The sequence below is a fragment of the Eptatretus burgeri genome, chromosome 3, assembly GCF_056783735.1.
Source record: "Eptatretus burgeri isolate ZD-2024b chromosome 3, Ebu_testis_v1, whole genome shotgun sequence".
NCBI lineage: Eukaryota > Metazoa > Chordata > Myxini > Myxiniformes > Myxinidae > Eptatretus > Eptatretus burgeri.
This window is the reverse complement of record NC_140963.1, coordinates 2,865,900-2,890,899: the sequence shown is the minus strand read 5'-3', so window position 1 is coordinate 2,890,899 and position 25,000 is coordinate 2,865,900. Positions and strand designations below refer to the sequence as shown.

The window sequence follows — 25,000 nt, the reverse complement described above, 5'->3', positions numbered from 1 at the left end:
ATGGAGGGAAGACCCTCTCGTGGACAGGCCTTCGCTGCTCCAATGGTTGGCAGTGAGTGCACCGGAAGCAGCGGGGGAAGAGAGTGGCATCTATATGCGGGAGAATTGCGTGTCTGACCCATGGGTCGCCCAGATAGCTCAGATGGCAGAGCACTGGTGTGGTTTTCCAGAGGACCTGAGTTTGATCCGTGCCCTGGGCCATGTAATGTGTCCCACATACATTATGTAATGTGTCCCACATACATTATGTATGTCTAAATTGATGTATTTTTATTTTTTAAACAAACATTTGAAAAAAGTTCCAATTGTTCCTTTTATGTTGTGGTCAAAAAATATGCTGGGAGCTGGGTCGGGAAATAACGGCAAATACAAACATGTACACTTTTCAAGGATTGTTAATTCTTTAATGAATGTGAGGCATTGATTACATACTGTGTACTCTGCTGTGTAATGTACGTTTTATTTGTTTTATTTTGTGCTAAACACAGCTTGTTATGATTTTGAACGGTGATAAATGCAATGTTCATGCCGCTGTCCTGTGCCGCAGGTTGGCCACCCGTAACCTGGTTTGTTACGAACTCCAAGCACCTCTCTAAGCCACCCAAAGACTGGACGAGCATTCCTCGTGAGAGTAACGGAGAGCCTGCATACATTGAGGTTGGCAAAAGGACAAGGGAGAGCAGAAAGGAAATCAAACACTGAATGTTTTTTTTTTTTTTCAAGAAGCGAGTAAATCACCACTAAGGTTCATTTTGTCGATTTCTGGTGTGGGTCAAAGTGTTCCACAAACGAGGAACTCACAAAAATCCAAGACGTGCCAAAAGAACGAATGAGATGCGTGTCGACGAAATGCACATCGTCTTCCTGATTGCATTCACTTCAACGCTGACAATATATACATATGTCGATGTGACTTGAACACTGTTATATCCCATTGCTGGCACCCTTTGGTGTGTGTGTGTGTGCGTGTGTGTGTGTGTGATTGTGTGTGTGTGTGTGATTGTGTGTGTGTGTGTGTGCACACAGATTATTAGGCTCAGATTAGTCGAAAAGGCTCAGGCTACTAATAAAATGAATGAAACCCTACTCTTCCAATTTCCAACGACTCATAAAAATCTGGTGGTCCACAGTGCAACACACACACACACGCACACACACACACACACACACACACACACACACACACACACACACACACACACACACACACGCACACACACACACACACACACACACACACCCAAAGATATTTTAATCGGCTTCGTCTGTCTGTATATGACTGTCTCTGTCCATCCGTCCATCACGCTAGCTCCTCCTAAACCGTTGTACAGAAATTCACCAATCGTGGTAGTTATGATCACCACGTGGCTTATTTTTGGTGACCATCTGAATCCGGATCCGGATATGAGAATTTTTGAAGTGATTCTTCACCATTGAGAGATAGGGCCAAAAACGATATAGTGCTGCATCGCATGATATTTCAAACATGTAATGGGCCCGAGACGTTCTTGTGGATCAGGCATGACGTGGCGGAGGTATGCGCTCCACCGAGTGCCCTTCTTGTTACCTTCGCATTCTGCGAAAGGTTATGTTTTGGTCGGCGTGTATTTTTTTTTATTTATTTATTTATTTATTTGTAATCTTGTGATTCGTATAACTCAAAAAGTATTAAACCGAATTGCATGAAATTTGGTGGGATGTTTGGTTATTAGCCAGGAAGCATTCGATTAGATTTTGGGATCGTTCGGGTCAAAGGTCAAGGTCAAGGTCACGAAAAGGTCAAAATCGTCTTTTTCTATAACACGGTCAATTTTTATTCAATTTGCATGCAACTAACGCCAAAATGTTCAGAATTCAACGCCTCATCTTGTGATATGCAATATGACACAATGACGCCCATACTCTTGTTACCGGTTAGGGGTCAAAGGTCAGGGGGGTCACGACCTTGAAAAATATGCGGTTTTTGTCATAACGCGGTCAATTCTTGTCCGCTTTACATGAACCCAGCACCAAAATGTTCAGAATTTAATGCCCAATCTTGTGACACAATGACGTCATAACACATGTCACCGGTTGGGGTAAAATGTCGTGGGGGGGGGGTCACGCCCTTGAAAAATATGCGGTTTTCGGCATAACTCATATCAGTCAATTCTTATTCGATTTGTATGAAACCAGCATCAAACGAGATTACCTTCTCTTGTTGAAACGTTGTATTCACCGAGTTTGCGAGTGAAGACTCGCCAAAACGACGCGAGTTGATTGTTGTTTAGTCCGTAGCCCCCGAAAGTCGGGGGGGGTCATGACATTATAGATATGTGGTTTGTGTCATAAGACCATTCATATGAAACCAGTTCCCCACACTCATACCAAGAACAAAAAAAGTAGTGGCGGCGAAGGTATGCGCTCTATGAGTGCCCGTTCTAGTTGGAATAGGACGTCTAGAAGCAAATTGAGACTTGTCTGTACTTGGTGATTGATGACGTCATGTAAATTTCAAAAACACAAGAACAACGAGAAGGGCACTCGGTAGAGTGCATACCTCCACCAGGCTCATTCGTTTACATTTTGTATCCCACCTATAGGCTGGATCTGGATTCGGACCTGAACTTAATCGGCTTGTTCTCGTCTTATGAAACTTCACAATTATGATCGAGTGGTGATGATGGGGAATATACTGTATGTTTTAAATATCAACCTGATCGGCCACATGGTCTGATAGCCAGAATTATTAAAGTTTTTTTTTAATCTGGGTTTTTAAAATATATATTTTTTATTTATTTGAAATAAGACTCACTTGGCTGTACCTGGATGGGTTTGAGGGTCGAGGAGTAGCAGCTGAAATGTGAATTCTGTCCAGGTTCCTCCTAGTCCGGGAGCCAACCGATCAAAATTAAAAAAAAATTGCCCGGTCTGCTATAAAATTTTTGTGTTGATTTTCATAAAGAGACACCCTTTGAGTATATGAAAACCAATGTTGGCAATGGTGAAACTCTTGCGCAACAACACAGTCAACACTTTTGCGAGCCCCCTCTGATAACAAAATGTTGGCAAAAGCGAAGATGTAGGATGGGGGTAGGGGTAATTCATAGTGTCCTAAAATCATAACCACTAAACCTATATACACAAATGACCCCTCATATTAAAGAGGAGTTCATTTCCTATATCACAATTGGTGTAGATTTAACCTACCTTCAATTGACAAGGTTATATGTCAAACAACAAAAGATTTATGTAACTCAGAAATGCTTGACTATCAATGGGGTCAGGAACAAGAACATACTTTTACATGCCATGGTTTTAAGGAAGATAAAATTAGAAATGGATTAACACAATATTGTGACATGAAACATCCTCTTCAGAGGAAGAGTCACTCTCTGAAACAACTCCATCACATGAACCTCTCTGACCAAGGCATATGCATGTCACTCAGCAAGGCACAGCAGCCTTTTTGCATGAACATCGTTTCAGACATTTGGATAATTTGCACATGCAAGACACCGTTTTGTCTATGTTTGGCTTGGCTGGCTTAGACATGAGAATTGGGACCAGTTTTCCATTGATAAGGGTTCTGCCAAATGTTGTGGCTGGGGGAAGTGCTCGGTCACTGAGATGTGCACGTCTATACAGAAGCAATTGATACAATGCTCTTAAAACAAGGAAGTAAAACGCATCTTCTGTTGCTGGCAGTGACCTAAGGTCTAATTTTGAAGAGACAAACATATGCTGCCTGAGGGTATCCAAACAGCTGAACCCTTTTTGGCCATGCAGAGCAGTCCAGTATACTCTGGCCTCATCAATGACACATTCTGTTGCTGCCATTTCACTATCTCTTCCAAAATCAACAAGGTGGGGAAGGTTTCCTATCAGTCCCAGAGAAACCTGTGCCGCTCTTCTTTTCACAGGAACACAGGCATCATCCCAACTGACTGGAAGAGGGGGCCTTGTTGTCCCTCTCTGGAAAGGGAAGGGTGATCGCCAAGACTGCAAAAACTACCGAGGGGTGACGCTGCTCTCAGTGCCGGGCAAGGTCTTTGCTCGGATAATTCTTGATAGGGTTTGCCACCATCTGCTTGAGCACCAGCGTCCAGAGCAGTCAGGCTTTACACCAAAGAGGTCAACGATTGACCGTATCCTTGCACTTCGTGTCCTCACCGAACACAGACGAGAGTTTCGGCAGGGGCTGCTTGCAGCCTATGTTGATCTCTGTAAAGCGTTCGATTCAGTGAATCGGGATGTCCTCTGGAGGATTCTTGGTCTTCGTGGGGTGCCACCGAAACTGATCGATCTGATGTCTGAACTCTACTCTGGTACTGAGAGTGCTGTGAAGTGTGGTGGTACCATCTCTGACTTATTTCCAGTTGTTACTGGAGTTCGTCAGGGATGTGTACTTGCCCCCACACTTTTCAGCACTTGTATGGACTGGATTCTAGGGAGGATGTCGGAGAGATCAAGTTGCGGTGCATCGTTTGGCAATGTCAAGATCTCAGACCTTGATTTTGCAGATGATGCAGTCATCTTTGCGGAGACTTTAGACATCCTCTTGGGGGCCCTCGAGGTGCTGAATGAGGAGTCGGAGCCGTTGGGATTACGGATTTCTTGGGTCAAAACTAAGATCCAGGCTTTCGGTGACATCTTGGATGCTGCTGTCCTGTCTGTGTCTGTTTGTGGTGAGGATGTTGAGGTCGTGGAGAGATTCACTTACCTTGGCAGTGATATTCATGTCTCCGCAGGTTGTGAGCCGGAGGTCAATAGACGTCTGGGTCGGGCCTGGGGAGTCATGGATTCACTGGATCATGGGGTGTGGCGCTGCCGGTACCTGTGCGGGAGGACGAAAGTTCTGGTCTTCAGGTCCTTGGTACTTCCAGTCTTGCTCTATGGGTGCGAGACTTGGACTTTGACCAAGGATCTGAGACGGAGACTTAATTCCTTTGGTACCAGGTCTCTTCGGAGAATCCTTGGCTATCGCTGGTCGGATTTTGTGTCCAACGAGCGGTTGCTGAGAGAGACTCGGATGAGATTTGTTACCTGCATAGTCCGTGAGCGTCAGCTGCGGCTGTATGGACATCTGGCTCGTTTTCCTGACGCTGATCCTGCTCACCAGATTCTCTCAGCGAGGGAGTCTCATGAGTGGGAGGCCAGTGGGCCGACCACGTGCCTCATGGTTGCAGCAGGTTGACCATCATCTCAAGGAGATGGGGATGGGCCTGGCATCTGCCTGGGGGATGGCCAGACGGAGGCCCCTGGAGTACCGGCGGAAAGTGGACGCAGCGACGCGCTGTTCTGGCACATGCTCCCATACCTGACCTGACCTCTTCTTTTCCCCTTCTGAATGGGTAGCTCACTGTGTCACATCCACACAACACATATGTGCACAGAAGTGTAGCTGCGACATCAAGAGGATTTTCTGGTACTTCTTGCTCAACACTTCTACCAGCTCATGAATAGGTAGGTATTGATTCTGCCGTTGTATCCAGAGTTCTTGCAATGTGTTCAAGCAGCAGAAGTGATATATACACAGCATAATTATGTCTGTATCTGTTGCATGCACAACAGCTCAATGGTGATCAAGATATTCCACACAATACGCAAGATGAGCAATAATCCTTGTGTCTGCCTCTTCATGTTCTTCACAAGGTAAGTCCAGAACTGAACTTGATGCTGATGTGATGGAAAGAGTGTGACCTTTGTTTTCCATCATACTACCAAGAATGATGGTCACTCCATCCGGAATAGCTTCAGGACTCTCACAAAGGGAAGTGCCAATGAAGTTCTGAAGATTTCCTTTATTTCTTGGATTCTTTCATGAATAAATTCCAGTCCGGAATTTCTAGACTCTTGGATGGTGAGAATTGTCTTGCCTGGTCTGTCTGGTTTCTCCTCTGCTGCTCATCACCCTTCAAAGTATGGCTATCATCAAAATCATACTGATCACCAATGATGTTGACACAGTTGCACATTTCAGGTTTCAACTGCAGGAGCTTGCGAAGATACAGCTGGGGAAGTTCACCAAATGTTTTTGCACCCATTTTTTGGTATTTATTTACAAATGCCATTGTGTCTACCAGATAAACTGTGTATAGGTCACTCTGTGGTAATGATGGCAGCTGTAAAACAACATCCTGCTCAGCTTCAGCAATTAGCACTGCCACGAAATCAGACTCGTTGCCTTTGCGCATTACAACCCCCTGTGCTAAGCGTGGATCAACCTCAAACAGGGATGATGGGTAGTCTGTCCACTCATGGGAAAATGCAATCAGTCTTGTGACTGGGTCGGCATCTCGATAGAAACACAGCACACGTGTAGCTGCAGTCTCATCTTGATAGATCCTGATTAAACTCTGTTTCCTTGATGGGTTTGATTTCTTCTGTGAGGAGAAAGTTACCAGCTTCAGTGGTTCAATCTTAATAGAGACCACCTCTTCTGCTTTCATAATGGCTTCCATGCCCTTAGCTTGAGCATGGACCAAGTCTTTTGAAGCATCCTTCTCACCAGTTGCTCTATTGAGCAGATCCACTTGGTTGTTACACTGGAATGGGTTTATCATCTGCTGGCATATCACTTTCTTGATCTCCTCAACATGCATATGTTCTTCTGTTGCCTGCTTATGTGTTTCTCCATGATGAGTAGATTCCTGTTGGCCTAGATTAGCCATAGACTTTATGTTCTCTGATACAGCTGTGAGAAATGGTGCTGTCTTCACATATTTATCTCGAGCAGCTGGTGCCTGAGATATGCCTTTGAACAGAGATGTCTTCCCTTCATTGTTGTATGTCTGCTCCAGGGCCATGTCACTCCAAACACCATTGAATTTTCCTTTGGAAGAGTGAACTGTGAAGTACCCAACCTGGATCCAGCAAACCTTAACCGAACTGTGTTCAATAGAGTAAGAGGATTTTGGGGGTAGGGGTAACTTTGGTTGACAAAAATGTTAATTTTCTCTTTAAAAATTGATAGAACTCAATCAAATTTGCTGTTTTAATTAGCCATGGATACCATGTTCATATCACATTAAGAGAAATTAGTATTCTAATGCAGCATCTGCCTATGATAAGAAAAGTTCTAAAGGCCATCTTCAAAAAACGTTATTTTTAAGGCATTTTTCACAAAATTATGTACTTTTACGAGGTTTACTTCCACAAAGGCAATTTTTTTTTGTCATTTTACAATGCACTGATTGAATTCTTACATTTAGTTCACATTTATTTTTCATGAATGTGATTTTTTAATTTTTTTAGAAATTTTATTGACAATTGCTGTTTTATCAAATTTTTCAAATCTTCCTCAAACAAAAACGGCCGCCAAAATTTTTCGCAAGAGCTTATGAATTGCCAACATTGGTTTTCATGAACTGCAAACATATATCTAAACATCCTGGGGGTGTAAAATTTTATAGCAGAGGCTGTAAGGTCCAACCCTAAAACAGCCTCGTACACAGGTTGGCTCCCGGACTATCCTGATGACTTCACCTTTGCTTGTTGCTTGTTCGGGTTCCTTCTGATTACTCCAATGCAGGACTTGTACCTATTTGGTCTTCCATTTGATTTCAATTGAATTTATTTTAATCCCTTTCTAAATCCAATTGAATAATAATAATAATAATAATAAAAATAATAATAAACGTCATGGGTCAAGGTCAGGTGTCTGATCAAAGCGGGACATCTTGGTACCCGGTCATCACTGCCAGCAGTTATAAAGTGGCAGTTCCAGTTATGTTTATTATTCATTACATAACACACCAGTACACACACACATACCAGACAAAAAAAACAGCTTAGTATAACTACTTTCTGCAAATTATGATATTGTTCCTTCAAACAGCAAGGCGTTGCATCAAATGGCAAGCTATAATTCAAAAGGGGGTGTTTATCTGCTTGTGTATCTCACTTTCAGCCAGCTCCTGGAGCCTCCAAGATACAAGAAAGTTACGAGTGATCAAATGTTTTTGCATGACAAAAAAAAAAATGCAGCTTTTTATTCTCATGTTGTATTGTTATTCTCAGGTTGGCCGAGTTATGCACCGAATGACATGCCTGCACTTTCTATCCTTTGTGTTTTTCGTTTGTGTTCAGTACAAATCAAGTAAGGAAGGTTGCATGATGGGGGTGGCAGTTTCCCATACCGCCATGCTCACACACTGCCAAGCACTTATCCAGGCCTGCCAATACACCCAAGGTAAACTGCTCATCATTGCTTCCATATTTATATGGGGTGCAGTATATCTCCGAGATGAAGTACCCAGTGTTGCCCGGGGAAATTCATTGAAATACGTCTTTAAACATTTCCCGGATGACAAATTGGGGAATGTTGGCTTCATGGTTTCATATGAATTACCAATCTTGTGCTTTGCAAAATGCGTCTGGACCGCTTTCCCTTCTTTTGGCTTGTTTTTGTTAAGTTAATTTTTAAATGCAACAAATCACCACAACCTCAACAAACAATTTTCACAAAACATATTGCTCAATTGTTCGTTGGGAAAATCCCAGGCAGTGTATAAGAACAATATTGACTCGAGGTCTGAACACGGAAGCGTTATAATAAACCTGTGGAAAGCAGTCTTTGTAAATAACAGGTGCACGTGTCAACATTATAAGAATTAAATTCGTATTGTTGACAACAAATCACGATATACAACCTCAACATACGATCTTCACAAAACATTTTATTTGTAATTTTTGATTTTTTTTTTTATCCAAACATAGCCTACGACCTTCCTCTGGATGAAAGACAAGGCCATGTAAAGTTTGTTGTACTGGTTCCTGCTCGGTCCCAATGCATAATGAACGAGAAGGACACTCGGTGGATCGCATACCTCCGCCACGTAACGCCTGATCCATAAGAACATATCGGGCCAAATACATTTTTGAAATATCACGCTGTACAGTACTGTATCGTTTTTGGCCCCATCTCTCAATGGTGAAGAATCACTGAAAAAATTCTTGTATCCGGATCTGGATTCGGATCTTCACCAAAATTAAGCGTTGCTGTCCTTGGTCTGTCTGTCACCTACATACACAAACAATTTCAGAACGATTGCTCGAAAACTGTGCCCAAAAAAACAACAACAACGCAGACAAACGCTGCAGACCAACATACTTGGTGAAAAAGGGTGCAAAACCATAAAGGAAGTGGAATAATACAGAGACCACTGACCTGTGGATTGGTCTTCAAAACCATATTTGCAGAACAAAGTGATAGGTCCAGGAAAACCTTGTTCAGAGGCTCTCGAGCATTGACCAATTAAATCAGACGCGCCATTCAGAGGCCGGCATTGAACGCTAAAATTGGTTATGATTGGTTATGATTGGTGAATGCCCTCATGTGGTGCAACTCTCCCACCAAGCTATTCATTTTTTTGTTTGTTTGTCACTCGTCACCGTATTGCCAAAATCCCTCAACAAGGAATTGAGCGCAGCCGGAAAATGTGAACTTTTGAAGCACCATGACGGTGTGCCGTCATGCAGCCAATGTGAAGCCTCTGCAAAATTAATGATTTCACAGACAAGCTTGTCTCAGCTCTTGCGAGATCGAGATAATACGAAGCGACTCCATGGAGTTGTGAAGTTCACAATGGAAATTTGAATCGGACGACGAAACGGGACGACAATGATTGTGATGCGGAAGAAGCTCCCCGAGATCTTTTTTTTTTCTTCTTTTGCAGGCGAAGACTGCTAAATGTTCCAATCAGCGGTGGAATCATTCCGGAAAAAGGAGCAGGATTTGCAAAACACTTTAGACACCAAGATTTCAAACCGACCAATGGATGGTAACATGGTCGCTAAGAAGATCCATGGAGAAAGCAGGATGCGGACATGCCCACAGCGGACAATTGGATCAAAACAGTGCTTTCTGGCCTCCTGAAGGATTTTGGAGAAGACCTTTATAATCCAGATGATACAAGTCTCCATTGCAGAACACCTTCTGACTCTACTTTGATTTTCCAGAACACCTCCAGCTTGGTAAGAAAGAAGCAGAAGGAACATGGTACTGTCTTACTTGCAATATGAGTGAATACAGATCAATGCAAATGTACCTATTGCTCCCCATTTAACGGAGGATGACATTGCTGCTGATATCCTCCACAACAATCAAGTCGATGATTTAGAAGAGGAGGAAGAACTTGATATTGAACATTTCAACCTCTGCCAACGTCACAATAAACCAGGCATGCTATATGCAGATACGAAGAAGGAACTTGAAGCGAAGAGGTGGATCCCCCTTGGAGTTGAGCTGCCTCTGTTGGGTGGAAGATGATTCCACATCTCATCATTAAGAAAACTGAACTCAAGTCGTATTAGTTATTTTGTTTTTTTTTAATATCATTTTCGATTCCACTGTCCTTGTTTTTATTTATCTTTCGTAAATTTTGACTGTGTACCTTTTTATGTTTGCTTAAAATGTTGTAAATTTACGCATTCATAAAATACATTACATTTTACAGAAATATCTGTTCTTTCTTAAAAAAAAAACGAGACCCGGTCTCTTTTTAATTGAATCTCTCTTTTTTTTTTCATTGCAATCCTTTAAATTATTTCGGGCACAGCCGATACAGTTCCGCACAGTTAATAAAAAGTGGCGCCGCGTCTTCAAATCCTTGTGCTGAATTATTCACAGGTTCACCTTGATGTGGGATACCGTAGTCCTTGCCCGCGGCGCAGTGCAACACTCCAGATTTTGGAGGTCTTCCTAAAAACAACACAACAATACAATTGGGAATGATAAATGGCTGTATCTCCTCAATTTTCTGCATTTTCTGAACGTCTGAATCACTTTCTATATTTGATAAATTTTGGTTGTGATACGTTTGTGAGGAGTTATCTATTCTGTGTCGAGTAATGTGCTTATTGATCTATCGAATACCTCTTATGATTGATCTGTGACAATTTCTGTGCAGGAGACATTCTCATTAATGTTTTGGACTTCAAGAGAGATGTTGGACTCTGGCATGCAATCCTCACGGTATTGTGACAACATCTTCAGATTGAATGTTCTATTGAAATAGATGTTGGAATCGACTTATTTGTTTCATGTAATATTTCAATCAGGGATTGTTGAATATTTATTTGTTTCCATGTTTGGTATTTATTATTTTATTTTATACAATGACGTTTTTTTGTTCCTCCTGGTGTGCGTAACAAAACTTAGCTGAGTACTCGTGTTGCCGACGTGAACTCGCTGTTGTCTCCGTCTTTCCATCATAGAGCGTAATGAACCTGTTGCACGTGATCTGCGTGCCATATGCACTCATGAAGACCAATCCATTGTCGTGGGTTCAGAAGGTGTCTCTGCATAAAGGTGTGTTTTTGGTGGGAGCCTTATGATACGACTCCATGCCGAGTCATTCGACTGTGCATAAAACCTGTCATTGCAAAAAAACGTGTACAATGTGCCGAGCCCTTCTTCTTGTAATATCCATAGGAAATAATGGTTGCACTTGGCACGATGTACTTCCTTGTCAGCAAAAGGATTACACTACCGCTTAAACCAATGAAAGGTTAATAGATTCTGCACATCGTATTGAACGCCAATTTATGGGAGAATGACTAATTCTGTGCGCTGGCAGCTGGCCTCCAGATATACCTACTCTCCTTTGAGCCGACTGGCCTGGGTTTTAATCCAGATCCAGCTATAAACTGTCATCTTTGTGTTTTGCAGGCACGACGAGACATCAATGGTTGTGCTGTCCCTCGGTGGACGTTAAACTGTGCTCCATCTGCCGGCATTAGTTGGTGGACTTTCATGATCCCACGGTGTCTTTTTTGACGAGTCGGCGTTCGATTACCGGCACCCTGAACAAATTCTTGCTCGAACCTACAGGACGCATTGCCTCTGCCCCCGAGAGCCAGTATAATTTTGGCCCCGCACCTGATGCCCTGGAGCGGGGTCAAAAGTTTCAATACCAAGAAATGCAATGACGGGCACATTTTCTAACATTTTTTTTAATGAAACTGTAAACTGCAGTCAACATCAGCGGACGCATGAAATGTTTAATGATTATTATTAAAAAAAAAAAAATTGACCCATGGTTCATGCCCCTGGGGATGGGGACTTACGCTCACAGGGTCAAAACAAAAGATATATATATTTTTTTTGACTCAAAATTTGATATTGGGTCATTCCTGGTGGAACATTTTCTTTTAACTTTGCTTTCGGTGGGAAGCGTGGACATTTGCGCTGGCGTTCCATCGACTTCTCCTGAGGTTAGAGTTACTTCGATTTTCTTAGCAACCCTCTCGAAGAAGTCCAGTCATTCATTCTCTTGGGTCTCACTCTCAGCCCTGATCTTTCTCGGGAATACTACATTTAATAGTTGGCTTCCAAAGCCATCCTCCATCGTGCAAAGTCCTTCCTTGGCACACCTGAGCTCCTAACCACCTGCAAGGCTTTCATCCACAGTTTAATGGAGTACTGCTCTCCCCTCTGAGCTGGCTCCCCTGCCTCATACGTTGCTCAACTTAACGCCGTGAAAACCAAGTCCTTTAAGATTATCGGAATGTCCCACGATGAAGCTGAGTCAATGGGCCTATCATTTTGCTTTGTCAATGTGGCTTTGGAGACTAATCCACAGGTCAGTGGTCTCTGTATTATTCCACCTCCTTTCTGGTTTTGGACCCTTTTCCCTGTCTGTGCTTTGTCCCCTCCCCTTTCCCTTTCCCACCCCCTCCCCCCAGGTTTCTGCAGGTTGCAAGCAATCTACCACCAACCCCCTAATGGTGAAATTACCGAAATCCCGATTCCCGAATCACTGTTCACCTCCACTCATTTGCTACTCTTTTTCCCCGCCTGTGGAATCAACTTCCACGTTCTCTTCAATCGTATTCCTCCCACCAGGTCTCCAAGACGGCTGTTGACCGCCATCTCGGATCATCCCCCATCCAAAACCATTATATTTTCTACGTCCGTTAAACCACCCCCGCCCTGTGAATTTTGCTTCTGTATCCATCGTGTCCACCCTCTGCATTCTCCCCTGCCCCTCAACCCCTCACACCCCGTGTTGTCTCTTTCTCCTGTTCCTTTTGTTATGTTGCGTCCTGATCCGTTCTATGTTCTCGCTCTTCTTCGAGCCTTCACTCTGCATATCAAAAAATAAATATTTTGACTTTGCCTTTGTAAATACAAGCGACTGGTGGTATTTGCTCGTATATATATATATATATATATAATCACAGCATTATTGTCATGAAAATAAGACCCATTGCAAGGAACGGGATGTTGATCAATCTGGTTCGAACACCCCCATTGAATGAAAATCGAAAGATCCAGACTTCCCGTTGGGTGAAATTACCATTTGTCACATTCCTCATATTTATAGTCCTCAAATGTTTCTCATGTGTTCCTTTGTAATTATCCCCCGTTGAACTTGGTCCGAAACGGAGGCTTGTGGATTGGGTCCAGTCGGTCAGTGTGTCTGTCCGTCCGTCCGCAGCCATATCTCAGGCATGTATGGACCGATTTTATTAAAACTTGGGAGAAAGACAATACACGATGGAAAACATATTCACGTCATTTTGTTTTGAGATTTGATCAAAGATGGCCGACTGGTAGACTGGCGGCCATTTCGGTTGTAAAAAAATTAAAAAAAAACCCGTATTGAACATCTCTACCATTTCTGAGAAATGCATCCAAAAACTGATCACACAGCATTTTCGACCTCATGATAATTTTATATTATCTCAAGTTATATAATTTATTTTATCCATAAATAAATATTATTAAATGTTTTACTGTTTGTGCAATTCAGTCCGTCTCCCCCAAAATATATGAACATCGAATCCCTTCTGTGCGAAATTTGCATTCCCAATCAAAAACATCATACGTGTCACGTGACCAACTATCTTGCACAAGACAACGACATGGCCCACATCATGAATATTCATGACCGAATAACCCAATCGTACGCAATCTTCCATGTCACATGACCACTCAAGTCAGTTGCTCCTGCACATAAATCTTGTAAATATGGGTGAGCCCTTTAACCCCAAATTAAAATATCCAGCAAAATGACCGAAACCACGAGGGTGCCGACGATTTTATGTCTTTTTCTCCTTGTTTAAAGAAGTTGTATTCAATTGATCCTTATTTCTGATGATGTCACGGAACAATACCGGGTGGTCTTTCGTAGGTGCATAGACTGATCCACGTATGCTGTTGTGCCCTCCAGCTGCCGTGGCATGTGTCAAGTCACGTGACATGCACTGGGCTATGATGTCTCATCGTGAGCAGCGAGATATCAGCTTGAGTTCTCTCAGGATGCTTCTCGTGTCTGATGGAGCAAACCCTTGTGGGTATTCGCCACTCAACATGACTCTCACTTTTACAAAGTTGGTCAAAGTAGGGGACGGCCACGTCATTTGCAATATTTTTTTGGTTTTATAATTTTGCATGTTGTAAGTTTTTTTTTTTTTTTCTTATTGTATTGTAAAATGGTGTAAACTCGTGTAAATGGGGTACTGATGTGGGTTTTTCTTTCAGTTTCGTTTTTTTTTAATTTCCACTCTTGAATCACTCAAACACAAAATACAAGAAACACATGATATTGTGAAAACGGTGGAGGAACCTGAATATAAACATGGCTTGTGAAATTTCAGGTCCCTTTTGACAAGAGATTGTGATGAAAAATATGAAGAGACAAAAATAATTAAATATTGTATTATGAAATAGATACCTAGAATGTGGATAATAAAATATAAACTAAACAAACAGAAAGGAAGGCAAATGGGGGTGCCAGGAGGCAACAGCTGGTATATAATGCTATGCATTAGCATCGCAACATCACTCATTACTTGTATGATCATCGAGTTATATTGTCCAAGCCTCTTGCCTGAACACCCTGATTCAATATTTTTCCCATGACCTGATCTTTAGTTTTGCTTCCCTCTTCATTGTAAATTCACGACAAATATACTGAAGTTTTCCAAAACTGTTCAAATTGTACTCAAAATCAAGTGAACGTTCATCACTCCCACTGATCATGTTCACCATCGTCCTTTCCCTGCTTCGGTGAGTTTTCCTTCTGATGTTATATGCCATAACACGCTCATCTTTAGCCAAAGGTAAAGATCTTTTTAGCTTATCTGGAATTGGAATTCCAGATCAGGTATTGTCATTGTGCACCGTCCGTCCGTCCATCCGTCCATCTCCCATTTCGACTTCTCCGGCCAAACCGCTGGGTTGATGTGGCTGAAATTTGGCAGCACCGTTCCGTTCCTGACTGTTAACCGGAATTGCAAAGCTCATTCCGATCATGTGACTTTCGGTATGTCAAAATGGCGGACTTGGTCAATTCCTTCAAAAATCTTCTCCAAACCCACCAGTCGGAATGCTAGCAAATTTGGGTTACAGCATTAGGCTGGGTCCAGATAAGCTGAAGGCCCAGGTACTATTTTTTTATTTGAATCTCCCCCCAATCCAACCCCGTAATTTGATACAAAATGTGTGTCCTGTATTTTGGATCTGAGGATCTGCACGCATTCATAATCGTTGAAATTTACCCGACTACATTTTCTCTCCATTGATATTCAAAGGAATTTTGAGACACACTTGTGATGTGTGCATGGAGGATGGGGGGTACTTGTTGCCGTAGACCAGCCAAAAATGGAAAAGTCCCCTAGAATTTTTTTTTTTTTGCGGCATCGCTTGTTAATAGCAGGCATCCATGTTGGTTCATTCCACTGTGGCAAGGTAAAAAGAATGTGAGTGGATGCCATCGCCAAATTTCAATTTCAAGGTCATTTTTAAGGTCACCAAGGTCATTGCCGGTCGATTTTGGGGTTTTGCCTATTTTGATGAAACCGGTGCCTATTTTATTAAACATATCAATAAAACCAAAGCTTGTATATTGTAGCAAGTGTATTTTTGCATTGTGAATGGTTAAACTGAAAATATACCTTAATTTATAGAGTTTTAAGAGAATGAAAGGCAAACATTGACATTTTTCTGTTATATTTTTATGGGTATTTCACCATGTCCAATGTCGCTTTGTTCTCAGTTCTACCAGAACTTGCACAACATTAACATGTTATTTTCTTTCCAGTTGGAGATAGGCAGGCTTCCTGCCAAATATGTACCAGATGTAGTGTATATAGCAGTGTGCGAGGTGTTCTTGTTGATCGTTGTTCCATGGTTATAACCACTGTGTACACCGTATTTTCAGATCGTTAGAAACCTCCACAGTTTGAAAGCAGTAGTATAGTAGTATAGCCAGCCATTGACCCTGTATCAATTGTCAAGCGTAAAAGAGAGAGCAAAGACAGACAAGCTCTCATGCTTTTTTTTGTCAGAGCAGTTCAGGTGACCTCCGCACAGCATCCACAGAAGGAAAAAACAGAACAAGGACAGTCGCTGATCAGAAGCGAAAACTGGGTGACACCACCAATGTAGACATCCTTGAGAGACTTTAGGTGCTTTCAGAGGAAGAATTCCATGCAATGGAACACAGGTGGCACAAAACCTGCTAGCGCAGCTAGCATCCTATCATGGTCTTGATCCATGCTCCAGCACTACTTCAGTACCCACCCGACGAAGCACCCAACGAGCAATGAATTGGTCCCTATGCATGTTTTGCCAAGAAGAGGGCAAAAGAAAAGTTCACAGGGTGGAAACTCTGGAGAAGTCTGCAGAATTGATTGAGCGTTCCAAACTTCACCCGGTGATGAGTTCAAGATTGTCAGCAATTTCATAGCCTCAGATGCAAACAAGGCAGATCTTGCAAGGTTCCTTTCTGAGATAATCATGCAGAAGGGCGAAGATCTCCCCGAAAGATGTGAAGTGGTAACAAGAGGTGTATTCTCCAATGCTACCGATGCCCGATCAACAAGAAGGGAAACAGTCAGACTTCACGGCAACCACGAAGAGGCTGATACAAGGCTGATACTCCATTCATGTGCGGTAGTCAGTGAAGGATACGAAAGGTTGGTGGTCATGTGCAGTGACACAGATGTTTTGCTGCTTCTCCGACACTTCATGCCAACCAGAGCAGCTCAAGTATGGATGGTTTCTGGAACATCAAAGAAGCGGAAGTGCTACCCAATACATGCTGTATCAGGCAAACTGCCACAACCTGTTAGGGAAAACTTGCTGAGTTTCCATGCACTAACAGGTTGTGACACAACCTCAGCCTTCACTGGCCATGGGAAGAAGACGTGCTGGAAAACTTTCCAGAGTCAGCCACTCCTAGTCAGTGGAATTGGTCGCGATGGAGAACTCGCCCAAGTTGAGCAGTTTGTATGTCATCTGCATGGCGTTCCTGCACAGCCAAGTGTGGATCAAGCCAGATTCCATGTGTTTGGTAAAGCCAAGAAGGGCCTTGATTTGTTTCCTCCGACCGGAGATTCCCTGGATCTGCACAGTAAACGTGCCAATTACCAGGCAAAGATCTGGTTGCAAGCAGATCGAGAATGCATCAGGATACCATCCCCTGTGGACACCGCTGCCTGGGTTTAGGAGAAGACTTGCCTGGTACCTATCTGAACAAGACTGCCCCCAATTCCAGATGCCTGCCTTCAGCTGATGACCTGTGGGTGCAAATCCAAATGCCAAACAGCTCGGTGCACTTGCTTTAAAAACGAACTGAAGTGCACTTCTGCATGTGGCTGCGATGCGGTAGAATGTTGTAACCCAGCTGGGCAAGAGATTTTCTATAAAACATGCACATAGTACATTTTAGCCACATTGAAATTGTTGTTGAACTAATCTACAGTAACCTAAGACATAACATTTCAATTTCTCAGCTTGGTTCACTGCCGGTGAGAAACTCGATTACCATAATAGGTACTCGGACTACTGCATTTCGAAACTGCAGTTTTACGTTACATTGTGTTGTGCAGTTATGTAAATTCAAAAGTTTACATGATGTTTTTGTTGGCTGTGTATGAAAACATGAAACAGAAGAATGCAGAAAGATATTGGCACCAAAAATGTTTTAATTCTGCCAAAATAAAGGAAAATGATCATTTTGTCATTTTTTTCCCCCTTTTTTACCTTTATGACCTTGAAAATGACCTAAAAATTGAGAATCCAGGGTGGCATCGACCCACACCTTTTTCTTTATCCTATGACTCATTGATCTGGCATGGATGCCTGCTATTAACACGCGATGCCCCAAAAAGTGTAATATTCCATGTTGGCTGGCCAACTGTTGGTCATAATCAAAATGAGAACATTCACCGAAATATCAGCGTCTTTTCATGATATCTAACATCTGAGCATTTTCATGGGAGTTATCTGTCGTCTTTGCACACGATCATAGTCGTTTTTATTGCAGTCAGGTATTTGTCTTGTGCTTTCAAGCGTTACGTGAGCCTAAGCAACTTAATAATATCCATTATTATCTGGTTATTGTAAACTGCATTCGGCAGCAAATGGCGAATTGTGAATAAAAACGTATTTTCCACAAATAAGGGAGGTCCTGTCTGAGCAACTGTATTAACTGCATTAGATGTTGTTTTCGTCACTGTGATGTTTTCTTTCTTTCCAAGATTGAGGCTCATGAAGGAGCGAGGTGATCATCATCATCATCATCATCATCATCATCATCATCATCATCATCAAGGTTTTGACCCTTTTAGCTCAGAATCTCCCAGAAAAGCAGGTCCATAACCTTGGTTGGGTTTTTGAAGGTCATCCAATCAGAGAGAGAGAGTAAAGAGCTTGGAGGGGGGAGAGGCAGACAGACAGACAGACAGAGTGACAAAGCCTCAAAATATCAGAAAATATTTCTGAACAAGACCCAAAGGATATAGAGGTAATGGACCAAAAAAAAAAGGAAACACCTGGGTAAATGAGGGACATCAACATATAAAAATGCTGCACAGGCCTGGTTGCCTATAATTTTGGTTAGCATGGCTGCAAGAGGAGACCTCAGTGACTGAAAGAGGGGTGATTGTTGGGGCATGTTTGGCAGGAACTTCAGTGACAAAGACAGCTCAACTTGTTCATGTTTCACAATCAACAGTCTCTAAGGTGATGTCGGCATGGAACTCAAAAGAAAAGCCATCATCAGCAAAGGGCAACAGTGGGGGCAATCACATACTCCAGGATCATAATATCCGTGCGTTAATTTTAAGTGCAAGGCAAAGCAGACGACCAACTGCAGATCAATTGATCTGGGGCGCGAGCAGCCAGTTTCATTCAAAAACGGTCCATCGAGAACTCCATAAAGTTGCAGTGCACAAACTGCTCATCACACCTGGCAATGCACAGTTGCGAGTCCAGTAGTGTAAAGAGCACAGGGAATGGACCACTGAGCAGTGGAGAAATGAGATTATGGTCAGATAAATCATCCTTCACCATGTTCTTGACAAACAGACGAGTGCACTTGTGACGCCAACCTGAGGAACTCGACAACCCTGGATGCTTGGTTCCAACAGTGAAGGGTTCTGTTGGTTTTGTAATGTGGGACCCATTTTCCTGGCATGGTTTTGATGCAGTCGTTCCCTTAGAAGGAAAGGTCAATGCCAGTCACTACTTTTAATGGCACCGAGTCATCATCTTCATCCCGTGTTGTAGCATTTCTTTCCTGCCGGAGGGGTGCCTTCCCGGATGACAATATCCCCACCCACAGAGCATGTGTGGTCGTCCAATTGTTTGATGAGCATGACAATGATGTTTTCCATATGTCATTGCCTTCTCCGTCCGAGATCTGAACCCAATTGAGCATTTGTGTGATATTCTGAAACACCGCCTGAGACAGCGTTTTCCACCTCCATCAAACAGGTGTGGGTTGATAGATTTTTTTTTTTCCATGTCAGAATGGTTACTCATCCTTCTTGTAGAATTCCAGATGCTGGTGGACTCCATCCCATGGCACATACAAGCCATACTGGCCGCATGTGGTGGCCCAACACCCTGATAAGTGACTTTACATTTGTATTTCCATTAGCTTTTTGTCCACTACCTGTATGTGACCACTATCTGTACACAGACACAAATTGAGTACAAAAGTGCACATTTAGGAGCAGTCCTCGATGAGATACTTCAATGCACTCAACAATTTAATTGACATGAACAAGGAACAAAAACCCCCCACGTTTAAACAAGACAATTCTGGATGGTATCTTCAGTTTCCGCAAACAGTTTCTCAGAGCAGGACCTTATTGTCTTCTGAACATCAGTGGTTACCTGCACGTTTACTTGAATGTTGATGGTGACCTGCACGTTTACTTGAATATCAACGGTCACCTGCACATTTACTTGAATATCGATGGTTAGCTTCACATTTACTGAAATATTGGTGGTTACCTGCATGTTTACTTGAATATTGGTGGTTACCTGCATGTTTACTTGAATATTGGTGGTTACCTGCATGTTTACTTGAATATTGGTGGTTACCTGCATGTTTACTTGAATATTGGTGGTTACCTGGATGTTTACTTGATGCATTTGGTTCATTTTCAGGGTCAGTGTCTTCCTGCGATGCGTTTATCAATGCCTTTCAAGGGAGAGGATTAAAGCCTGAGGCAATTTGTCCATGTGCTACCTCACCTGAAGGTCTCACTGTGGCCATACGCAGGCAAGTGCAACTCTTTTTATCTACTTTGAGTTATTACCTCCACCACCGAAGGTGAAGGAGGTTATGTTTTCACCCCTTTCTTTTGTTTGTTTGTTTGTTTGTTTATTTGTCCGTTTGTTTGTGTACAGGATATCTCAAAAAGTTGAGGATGGATTCGGATGAAATTTTTTGGACAGGTTGGGTACGTGACTAGGACTAACTGATTCGATTTTGGTGAAAATTTGGATCTGGATCCGGCGGGAAGAATTTTTTAAAGTGAATCTTCACCATAATAAATGCATAAATATGTACAAAAGGGTATAATAAATGTAAAGAACCAGGCGCCGCACTCCGGACCCAGTCACAGAAGGGGAGGGGACAAAAACCAGGGGGACTCAGCTTTTTGGAGCAGCCGGGCAAGCAGGTGTTGAGAAAGGATGAGGAGGCGAGCAAACGATGAGGCATCCAGATGATCGCAGGACGATGAGATCGGCAGGAGGGTCACATACAGGACCCTGGCGACGAAGGGAGCAGAGGCAGGCAGGCAGGATGACCTCCTCTCCTCAGAGATGATTCTCCTCACAAACTTCTCAGTTCTCTGTTCCCTCCGACCAACTGCCCCATCATCCTCAGACCAGACCTCGTTTTCCTCATCCGTCTCCTACGCTCGCGCTCTCAACTCCTCTCGAGTCCTGTCTCTCCAACTGCCTCGAACATTCTCTCTACCCCCAACTCCCGATTTTGGCCCTTCCCTTTCTTTGCCACATTCCACCCCTTTTGGGGGGGGGGAGGCGTCTGTCACTCTGCTCACAGGAGGCGATCCACCGCACCGCCCACGGGAGGCAATCCACCACACCGCCCACGGGAGGAAATCCACCGCACCGCCCACGGAAGGCAATCCACCGCACCGCCCACGGGAGGCAATCCACCGCACCGCCCACGGGAGGCAATCCACCGCACCGCCCACGGGAGGAAATCCACCGCACCGCCCACGGAAGGCAATCCACCGCACCGCCCACGGGAGGCAATCCACTGCACCGCCCACGGGAGGCAATCCACCGCACCGCCCACGGGAGGAAATCCACCGCACCGCCCACGGAAGGCAATCCACCGCACCGCCCACGGGAGGCAATCCACCGCACCGCCCACGGGAGGCAATCCACCGCACCGCCCCCGCCTCTTTCGTGCCAAGCCTCCTGCTGCCCCCCGGCAGAGGTTTACATCGGCGTTTTACACACAATTTCCTTCACCATAATCCCTAAATAATTATTACCACCACCATCCCCTGTGTGATGCCCAGGCAAACAAGACAATGCTTAAGCTGATGTTTCCCTACTTGTACATCAAGATGGCTATGTACTCGCACATGGACCATGCCACACGATACATTCCTATCTGTTTTCTGGCACTATCTAACCCCCCCGCCCCGCCCCGCCCCACAAACTTAACACAATCTTGTACAACCAACCATCTGTCAAACTTCATGTTTGACTCTTACACAAGGAAACCTGTCACACTGTTAGGATTTTTGTTTGTGTATTTAGGGTTTTTAAATTTTATTTCTGTTTATCAGGAGATATATCCAATTTTTGTTGCTTTTGTTTTTTTTTTGTCAATTTTCTTTGGAGGGATTTTTTGAGAACTGTAGCATGGGTTGGATTGAGATTGCTTTGATGGAAAAATAAATAACTCGTCTTGTGTTCAAGGACAGTTTCACTGTATGTCAGCGGACATGCAGACCAATGGATGAAATCGACATCTATGCTAACCTCTGTGGGAAGCGAGGAGAAGCCAACGTTTTGGGCGTTAACCCTTTGTCTGAGTCGGAGGCCGTTTTCATCTCGGTTACGCGCTCTCTACACTCGTGACCTGTTCTTTCATATCCAGTTGTCCTGCACTTTTGTTCCTGTTTCATCCCAATTTTACATGTTTCATAGCATGTCCCTTTTAAAAGTGTCAGTACATTGGCGAGTGTTGGGAGACTGCAAGTGGGTGACTGAGGGTCTGAGCTGGAGGACTTCGTCATCACCTGGGACATCATACCATTTGCATGGCCAGTGAGGAAGCATGCAGCTATATTAGGCAGTATAATGTCAACACAAACATTTTCTTCAGCCAAGGTTGGGAGTTGGTTTAGACATGAGTCTTGATTATACAAACAGATCGATGTATTCCCCTCTTCACAAGAAATAACTAGAACGCATTAATTTGATGTGCTGTCTCACACCGTTGTTTTCTGTAAGTGAAACACTACCCCAGAGAGCACTAACCTATCCTGTGGTGTGTGAGTAAATATCGTCATGCACTTATTTTCATGATATCTATTTTTCTTCATGTCAAAGTTGAACTCCTCTGATAAATTCACAATATAAAGCTCTTTGCCAAATTTGGTCATTCCAGCTGCCCTTGTTCATTTATTCTGCCGACCAACAAACAAAAACACAGATGGGATCATCGCAACACTCGTGCACACGGCGTACTGCCGTGGCGTGAGTAATGTTGGCGTGCGGCGCAGACTGAAGGTCAATGAATGGGACAATAGAGCACCTCTCTCCTCCGCTAGCTCACAGGAGGCCCTTGGACAAGGCCGAGTACTTGCATGCCTCCCTTGCCAGTGTTACGGTGAAGATGTCGGCAGCAGGACTTTGGATGTTCACTCTGGCAGATAAACTTCTCAGTCAGTGGCAGAGAAACTTGCTGACATGTGGAAGAACTGATTGAGGTCAACGGGTGGCAGCAACTAGAGCATTAATGTGGTTACTGCGAGGAAGCTCCTGTACTCCCCAGTCGTTACACTTTAGTGCACCATTGGACCCGGATAACAGGAGCCCAGAGAGAGAGCAAACCGCTGGTGGCACGACAGCAGCTGTTCTTTAATACTGTGCAAGGCGTGGAGGTGTTGGGAAATCTCTGTGGTGACAGAGTGAAGTGATGGCAGCAGGTTTGAGGAACTGGAAGCTACCAGCTGGAGTTCTGCACAATAGGCGGCTGAGACGTGATGGTCACGTGCTTGTTGAATGAGCGACAACTACAGCACGTGGCGGCTGTCTTGGTGTTCAGGCAGCCCTATTTATGGATAGCACTGCCTGTCCTCACAATGGAAGCCCTGAGAATAGGTGGGGTAAAGAAACCTCGCTCAACATTAACCTGGTTGCGAGCCGCAGGCAACGGGCCTTCTGTTCCGCAGTAAGAATCCTTACTGTAAGATGCAGTAAGAATGTTTGTGTGTTTGTTTGTCACGCTACTCTTCCTACAGTTCTGGGCTGATTACATCCAGATTTGCTACATAGGATCAGCTCAAAAATGCCGACTCGTTTGATGATAACAATGTGAGCATACAAAAATTACTGGAGCAAAAGGAAAAACTCGACAAAGACCATCTTTCAAAGAAAACACCCAAATCAAAAGAAAAGTTTAAAGCAGCTAAAGCAAAGCTTCAAAATAAAATTAGTCTCATGAAAGATACCTGGTGGGAAAACAAGGCAAAAGAGATTGAAACTTTAGCTTCAAGACACAACTATCAAGGGTTATACAATGCCCTAAAGGAAGTCGATGGGCCAAAAACAAATGCAATTCTACCCCTTAAGAGTTTATATGGAAAACAACTTGGAACAGATAAACGTGATGTCATTGATCGTTGGAAAGAGCATTTCTCCACTCTGCTGAATCAAGATGGAAAGGTCAGTCCACATGCTCGAGACCAGCTCGACCAGCTACCCGTGCAAGAAGAAATGAGTTTGCCAATAAGTGCAAATGATCTTGACCAAGCTATCAATTCCAACAGAAGTGTTTAAGCGTGGTGGCCCTGAGCTCAGATCGAAGCTCCTTACATTTCACAGTGCATGCTGGGACAAGCAAAAGCTCCCACAGGACGACAAGGATGCACTCATCATCACGATCTACAAATGTAGGGGGGGGTAGAACGGACTGCAAAAACCATCGTGGCATATCCTTACTGTCAATTTCAGGAAATATTCCAGCCAAAGTCAGAAATAGATTGAAAGTTATCTCAGAAAGTGTTATCCTTGAAAGTCAATGTGCTTGGAAGATCAACAAATGATATGATGTATACTCTTCGACAACTACAGGAAAAAGCGACAGAACACCATCATGACTTTTATGTTGTATTTGTCGACTTTTCAAAAGCATTCGACACTGTGGACAGGGAAACCCTCTGGAAGATACTTAAGATGTATGGCTATCCAGATCATTTCATAAAGGTCATCAAAGAGTTCCACGCTGGGATGATTGGCAGAGTCTCCGTGGCAGGTAATGTCACTGACTCATTTGACATGTGCCACGGAGTAAAACAGGGTTGTTTTTGCTTGCTCCCACTCTGTTTACATTGTTCCTAACTGGAGTCCTTACCAGCATGTCACAAAACCTTCGCTCTGGAATTTATATCCGTAAAAGAAATACTGGAAAACTATTCGACCCAGCCAGACTGCTTTCCAACACTGAAGTGCGAGTCGAATGTGTTGGAGAACTTCTGTTTGCTGACAGTTCAGCCCAAG

General features: G+C 43.5%; 2 protein-coding genes across 8 annotated transcripts in view; both read left to right on the top strand.

Moving 5' to 3' along the window:
- Window positions 1–25,000, top strand: part of LOC147029298 (disco-interacting protein 2 homolog C-like) — a 332,275-nt gene that overhangs the window by 128,272 nt on the left and 179,003 nt on the right. For all 7 annotated transcript variants that reach the window (XM_085872251.1, XM_085872246.1, XM_085872247.1 and 4 more), the window contains 6 exons: window positions 548–657; window positions 8,071–8,173; window positions 10,893–10,957; window positions 11,200–11,293; window positions 14,160–14,279; window positions 20,393–20,507. In XM_085872251.1, the coding sequence (XP_085728377.1) occupies window positions 548–657; window positions 8,071–8,173; window positions 10,893–10,957; window positions 11,200–11,293; window positions 14,160–14,279; window positions 20,393–20,507 (607 nt within the window). The remainder of the gene's footprint in view (window positions 1–547; window positions 658–8,070; window positions 8,174–10,892; window positions 10,958–11,199; window positions 11,294–14,159; window positions 14,280–20,392; window positions 20,508–25,000) is intronic.
- LOC147029299 (uncharacterized) lies at window positions 16,585–17,922 on the top strand. Its single transcript, XM_085872245.1, is given in 1 exon segment — window positions 16,585–17,922. A coding segment is annotated over 1 exon segment (924 nt). The 5' UTR covers window positions 16,585–16,729; the 3' UTR covers window positions 17,654–17,922.